This window comes from Chiloscyllium plagiosum, unplaced genomic scaffold (genome assembly GCF_004010195.1).
Source record: "Chiloscyllium plagiosum isolate BGI_BamShark_2017 unplaced genomic scaffold, ASM401019v2 scaf_15029, whole genome shotgun sequence".
Taxonomy (NCBI): Eukaryota; Metazoa; Chordata; class Chondrichthyes; order Orectolobiformes; family Hemiscylliidae; genus Chiloscyllium; species Chiloscyllium plagiosum.
The window spans coordinates 1-7,024 of NW_025210220.1; the positions used below are offsets into that span (position 1 = coordinate 1).

Consider the following 7,024-nt stretch of genomic DNA (forward strand, 5'->3'; position numbering starts at 1 on the left):
TCTGTCCTGTGTCAGTGCTGTGTCCCAGTGTTAGACGGTGTGGGTTCTGTCCTGTGTCATTGCTGTACCCCAGTGTTATACGGTGTGGGTTCTGTCCTGCGTCAGTGCTGTAGCCCAGTGCTATACAATGTGGGTTGTGTCCTGTGTCAGTTCAGTATCCCTGAGCTGATTCACTGGTGTCGAGTTTCCGGCGTACCCGTGTCCCGATCGTGCCTCCAGTTTGTGGTACGTTTGACCTGCTTTGTTATGAAATGCAATGTGAGCAATTTGCAGAAAGGTTTACCTGTTTTTATATATTAATATCTTTTTAATTTTCCCTTGCAACAAGGTTTCTTTTAACAACTTATCTTCTGTACAGCTGATGGAGGTGTTTAATCTCCAGGGGTTTGTCTGGATTGCAATCAGTTAGTGTGTTAATCGCACTGTTTGATATAAACAGGCTCATTCAAACGTGAAGGATTCTCCTGAATGAGTTAGTAAGGCATGCAGCTCAAAACAAAAACACATTACATGAACAACATAAAAGGGTTGAGTTAATCACTGAACTGAAAGGCAACAAAGCGAGCTGGGGAAAGTAATGGCTGGGACAGTGTTCATCTTGCTGACAGGATGGTATCTGAGCTCCAGTTTCAGCTCCCTACGACCGGTCACTGAGTCCTCACAGATCAGGCATCGCAGCTTCCACTGTCAAGAACAGTGAGCCTCCTGTGACTCTGTCCTGGTCTCCGCTGGGATTCCGGAATGTTCTGGTGTGACAGCGTTCTGGAGGCTACACCTGCTGGTAGGTCAGGATTTGCTTCACTCTCCATCACTGTGTCACTGACATCACTCTCTGAATAAGGTGCAATGGGGCTGGAACGAAAAGGAAACAGGTGACTGCAGCTGAACAACAAAGGAGACCAATAAAGAGACATCAGCCAATGATCCCAGAAAATGATACAATCCCAGTGCAGCCTTTTATCCCAAATCCTGGTCAGGCCCTGTCATTGTGGAAATGACCTTCATGTCATTGTCCTGCACTCCCCCTGGGTACAGGGCTCTCTATGGGACTAGGGAGCTAACCACATGGGGACAAACATTGAAACATACTATGGAAGAGGTCCTTCAGCCCATCACACTCTTACCATCAGAATCTCACACAATCTATACTCCTCCCACTTCCCACACTTAGCCTTTAGTCTTGTACGTTACAACATTTCATGGCTCATCCAGGTACCTTGTCAAGGTTGTGATGTTTCCTTCCTCAACTCTCTTCCCAGGCACTACGTTCCAGACCCTCCACCCTCTCCTGAAGGCCCCCTCTGAACCTTCCACCTTTTCCCCTAAACTCATGCCCGTTGTTAATGACGCCTTGGCCCAGGGAAACAGCTGCTTCCTACTCGCCCTGTGCTCAGGAAAGCATGTTCCTCACTCCAGTCCAACCAACAACCCCCATCCCCTCTCAGAGGGGACTGCTCCCACACCCACACTCCACCCCACCCTCGGAAAAGGGTCTACTCTCTTCCTATAGTTTATTCTCATATGAGGTGGAAGAGACGGATGGAGGGGGAGAGAAGGTGAGTGATGGGGTGACAGTATGAGTGAGGGGACACAATGTGAGGGAGAGTGAGTGAGAGAGAGGGAGTGAGTGAGACGGAGAGCATAAGTGAGGAGCAGAGGTGAGTGAGAGAGAGGGTGAAGGAGAGTGAGTGAGTGAGTGAGAGGCAGAGAGTGAGTGAGTGAATAGGGTGGGTGTAGACAGTGTGTGAGGGGGAATAGGGACATTGAGTGAGATTAGTATGGGATTGAGGGAGTACTGTTGTGGGTGAGGAGTAGGTTTTCTCTCACTTACCTCCTGTGAAGCGGCTGCATTGAGGGCAGCCGGGAGGAATCTTGATGTGAGCACCATCAGTTTATGTCCACAGAGAGATGTCAGCCAGAGTGGGGCCTAGGTCAGTAACTGCAGGCTGGTTTCTCCAGGAGGCTGTTTGGGAGCTGTCCTGGTTTACACAAGGAGTCTGAATGATCATGAAAACAGTCAGTGCAGTGGAGACACATGGTGTAAGGGGAGAGTTGGCTGGAGTATTCCAGTAACTGACTGGAACACCCAAGTCAAGGATGGTTCAATAAATTTGAAAGACGGCACCTTGTTAATATTTGGTTTCTTTTCAAACAGCATCAAGTCTTTGTTATAGTTCAATGGAAGAGAAGCTCTTAATACTTGCAGCATATTTGTTTTAAAATAGAAAGCGAGATATCTGGGCACGCTGTGGGTCAGTGCATTCACCAAGAAAGTTACGAGGTTTGGATATTGAACTCCTCCCCACTGACAGAGTAAGATGAGGATATGGCAGCAGTGGTGTCAGGGTCCCCCCTGCTCCACAAATAGCAACAGAATCGGCCCCATCGGGAAACAGAGATTAATCAGATCTGGATAAATAGTCTCTTTTTGTTCCAAACATATACATTCCATTGGATTAACTTCAAATCACTAGATTATTTAAAACTCAGAGGGACCGAGGTGATGGAAAATTAAAACAAATTTCTCTCCTATATTTTTATCAGAATAATGGTGTCCCTTGCTGTCCTTTACAGAGACTATGGTTTTGGTTATTTGCTAGTTGTGGAGCAGGGTGAGGGGGAAGGGGGCCTGGGGACAGTGGTCTTGCTACATCATCGACACTTGTAGAAGCTGCATCTGTGTAAACACGGAGCTCTCGTCTGGGTTAGGGAGTGGCCGAGAGCTCATGGACATGGTCACCATCTCCCGCCCTCCAGGAACAGTGGAGGCCAATCTGCGGCCGTAACTGGACGACGTGTATGAGGATGATGAGAAGGACATGGAGTAACCAGATCCTGACGCGTCAAAGCTTCCTCGTCTGGAGCCTGTTCTAGAACCAGTTCTTGAACCTGATCGAGAACCTGCGGATGAGCCAGCTCCGCTGACGTTGTAGGGACTATAGAAACCTTTGGTCGATTGTGATGATGCTTCAAGCAAACGCAAGCCTGTCCCTTCTTCAATCATCGATCGGTCCATTGCATCCTTGTAGGAAATCTTCAGCTTTGTTTTGGGACAGGTTATATATTTCGTATGAGCTCCAACATCCCTCAGTTTCTGGGCAGTACGGGCATCGATGGTGCCTTTTTGTAAAGCTTCATCCAGAGAGACTCGTCCAGTGACATCAGGTTCAATCAGTCCACCAGTCAGATACTGTACCTCCAAGAATCTCTGGCCTGCTTCGTAATATAACCAGCCTTTCTTCAAGGCCTGAGCAGCGGACATTTTTGTCTTGGTTCTTGGATCTTCAAATCCATTGAATGCTTTCTGAGCCAGGTTGATCCTGTCCACCATGATCTTGTCTACAAGGGAGTGAGCAACAGCATCGGTGACTGAATACTTCTCTCCTGTAGTGGGATCAATGATTCCACCTGTACAGGCCTGGGCCTCCAGTAACCTCTGACCACTGATGTTGTCCACCAAGTTACGATGCATGGCTTCTGTGATGGAGACTTTCTCAAGAGTATCTGTGTCCAAGATGCCAGCAACTGGACACGTCTCCTCCACTGGATCATTCCATGTAACCATGTGACTTCTCATGGGACTTGCTTGTTGGCTTGTGTACGAAGATGAGGAGCCAACTGAGGAAGTCCTTGAACGGAACCCACTCATGTTTCCTGACAACATATCAGCAAATTCCGTGATGGATAACGCTCCAGAGCGATACAGGTCTAAAGAACCCTGATCAATCAGCCCTTTGGACAGTGCATCATCGATATCGTACTGTCTTCCTGATCGTTTGTCAGTGATGACTGACTTCACCACACCATCTGATGAAGAGATTGTCACCTCCTCCCATTCACATTCCTGTTCAGAAAGCTCTGTGTAAGTCTGATGATCAATGAGTCCTTTACGATAAGCCTCATAAACAGACATCTCTTTGCCAGTTTCAGGATCCACAATGACCACTCGCCGTTTGCGAACAGATGACTTGGATGAAGTCTTCCTTTCTCTCTTCTTATCTTTCAGAATGAGTAAACAGAGGCCAGTATCAGAATCGACCACGCAACGCTCCTTCAGCTGCAGGTAGGTGAGGTTTTCCTCAGTGTTTGGATCGAAGAAGCCCTTTGTGTCGTCACCTGGGTCTGACAGGATCTTGTTCATCTCTTCATCAAACAGGCCTCGTTTGTAGGCCACCTCAACAGGCAGGCGATGACTGTACTCTGGGTCAATGATCCCACCCGTAGCAATCTGCGATTCCAACAGACGAATCCCATGATCTTTCAGAATCAGACTTTTCTGCATGGCTTGAAACAGAGACAGCAGTTCACCTGAGTAAGGATCTCTGTAACCAGTAACTGCTCTCTCAGCCGAGAGAAGTTTATCCTTAAACTCTGGACCCACCACTCCCATTTTCACAGCATCACTCACTGTTAACTTTAAATTTTTAATGGGATCAATCATGTAACCAGTTGCTGCTTGAGCCTCCAACAACTCAAAGGCTGTTCCAGGTCGAATCATACCTTTCTTCATGGCTTGGTAAATGGTTAATCGCTCTTTGGTAGCTTCAACAAACACTCCTGAAATACAACTGGTACCTTCCAAGTATTTCTTGATGCTGTCGCTGACTTGTTCCACAGTGATTTCACCTTCCAGTAACTGTGCAGCATCAGAACTTGTGATGATATCTGACGCAACAAGTTGCTCCATTGTGATCTGTTTACGGAGACCTTTAAAGACCAACCTCTTCCTGTCCGTCAGAGTCAGCAGGCGCTGGCCTGAGTTTTCATCGACCCTGCACCGCTTCAGCAGCTGAGTGTAACTCATGGGTTCTTCAGTGCTGGGGTCATGAAAGCCTTGGGGCCCCTCTGTGGGATCTGTCAGCAGGCTGTATGTCTCGCGGTCAAGATAGCCACGCTGGTAGGCCGTCTCCAGAGGAAGGTGGTAGCTGTATTCTGGGTCAATAATGCCACCTGTGACTAACTGGGCATCCAGTAGCCTCAGCACATACTCCTTCGCAATGAGGCCTTTCTTCATGGCTTGGAAAAGTGAGATGGTCTTCCCAGTATAAGGGTCTCGGTAGCCAGTGACTGCTCGTTCAGCTGAAAGCAGTCTGTCATGGAGCTCAGGACCCACGAGACCTTCTCTCACTGCCTCATCTACAGACAGCCTCTTATTCTTCACCGGGTCCAACATGAAGCCAGTGGCAGCCTGCGCTTCCAACAGAGCATCAGTTATCTCAGGTTTCACCAAACCCTTCTTCATTGCGTGGTATAATGTTAACACTTCCTTCCCAGCACATTTATAAATCCCACTTATAGCTCCTGTTCCAAACAGGTACTTCCTGACTGACTCCATCTCACAGACTTGCTGCACAGTTAATCGCTTGTCCTTCAGCATATTCAGTGTTTCCATGTCAATAATTTTGGAGGAATAAAGCTGATCAGCTGTGATCTTACCCCTGAAAGTATTAAATGTAATCATTTCATAGCCTCTGCGGATTTCCACCTGCTGAATAATCTCAATAATTACCACAACCAAACGCTCACGTGTAATCTTTCCTGAACGATAGTCTCTTGTTAACCTGAGCCGCTCTTTCTCAGTAAGTAACTCAGAGTTCAGGATCTCCCAAACGCTCATGGATTTCCCACCAAGTGTGCCTTCAGGAAGCTCCACAGTCGTGTTCTCAAATACCTCCCTTGTTTCAACCTCACTGTGCACCATACTTTCAACCACCTGGGGAATCTGGCTGTCCTTTATTGGGATGAGGTAGAGTCCAGTCTCTGGATCTGTTACGCACCTCTCCTTTAGCTGCTGATAGGTGAGGTCTTCATCAGTGTTAGGGTCCAGGAACCCTTTGGTGTCATCGGCAGCAGCAGACAGAATCTTGTTCATCTCCTGATCAAACATTCCTCGTTGGTAGGCCACATCGACAGGCAGTCGGTGACTGTGCACAGGGTCAATGATGCCTCCTGTGGCAATCTGTGCCTCAAGGAGACGGATCCCATTACCCTTCGACACAAGATCCTTCGTGATCGCTTCAAATAAGGAGATCTTGCGGCCAGTGTAAGGGTCAGTGTACCCAGTCACAGCTTTCTCTGCTGACAGAAGCTTCTCGTGGAGCTCTGGGCCTACCAGACCTTCTTTAACTGCCTCGTCGACAGTGAGGGTTCGATTCTTCACAGGGTCAACAATAAACCCTGAACCTGCCTGAGCTTCCAGCAAGGCCTCTGCTGTGCTTGGACTCAACATATTCTTCTTCATTGCTTCGTAAAAGCTCATCTTTGTCTTTGTTGGTTCAATAAACACTCCAGCGATACTGTCTGACTCTTCACTGAATCTAACTTGCCAACATCTTCTGGTGTTGCTTTTCCCTTCTGAAGCCCATCAAAAGTCTTCTTGTCAATGATCTTCGATTCGAGTAACTCACTGGCAGGAACCTTGTCTCTCAGACCATCTAATGTTATTTGTGACTTTTTCTTCACCTCAGTTTCCTCAATAATTGTAACAACAATTGTAATGATCTTTTCCACGGTGACTTTTCCTGATCTGTACTGTCGGATAAGGTCCCGACGTTGTTCCTCAGTGAAATACTCGGAGTGTATCAATTCCCAGATGGTGACCGTTTTGCCAGAGAATTTTCCGGATGGGACAGACACTGCAGCATTTCGGAAAACCTCTTTAGTCACCTCCTCAGGGTGAACATCCACACGTTTAGTTGCCTCTTCTGTCAATGGTAACAGAAGAAGTGATGTCTCAGGATCAGTTCGACATTTCTCCCTCAGCTGTTGGTACGTGACACGTTCATCTGTGTTTGGTTCAGTGAAGCCTTTAGTGTCATCGCTAGACGTGGACAACGTTTTACTCATCTCCTCATCCAACATGCCCCTCTTGTAGGCCACCTCGATGGGTAGACGATGGCTGGTCACAGGGTCAATGATACCACCAGATGCCAACTGGGCATCCAAGAGAGGCACGCCATGTTTCTTGGGTATGAGGTCCTTCTGCATTGCCTCAAATAAGGAGATCTTGCGGCCAGTGTAAGGG

The 7,024-nt window shown here is 47.7% G+C and overlaps 1 protein-coding gene across 1 annotated transcript in view; it reads right to left on the reverse strand.

The window, feature by feature from the left end:
* Positions 1 to 286: 286 nt before the first annotated feature.
* Positions 287 to 7,024, reverse strand: part of LOC122546881 (plectin-like) — a 12,881-nt gene continuing 6,143 nt past the window's right edge. Inside the window, exons 2-3 of the mRNA XM_043685500.1 lie at positions 1,832 to 6,305; positions 287 to 852 (exon numbers count right to left, since the gene is read on the reverse strand). Coding sequence (XP_043541435.1) covers positions 2,648 to 6,305 — 3,658 coding nt within the window. The 3' untranslated portion in view covers positions 287 to 852; positions 1,832 to 2,647. The remainder of the gene's footprint in view (positions 853 to 1,831; positions 6,306 to 7,024) is intronic.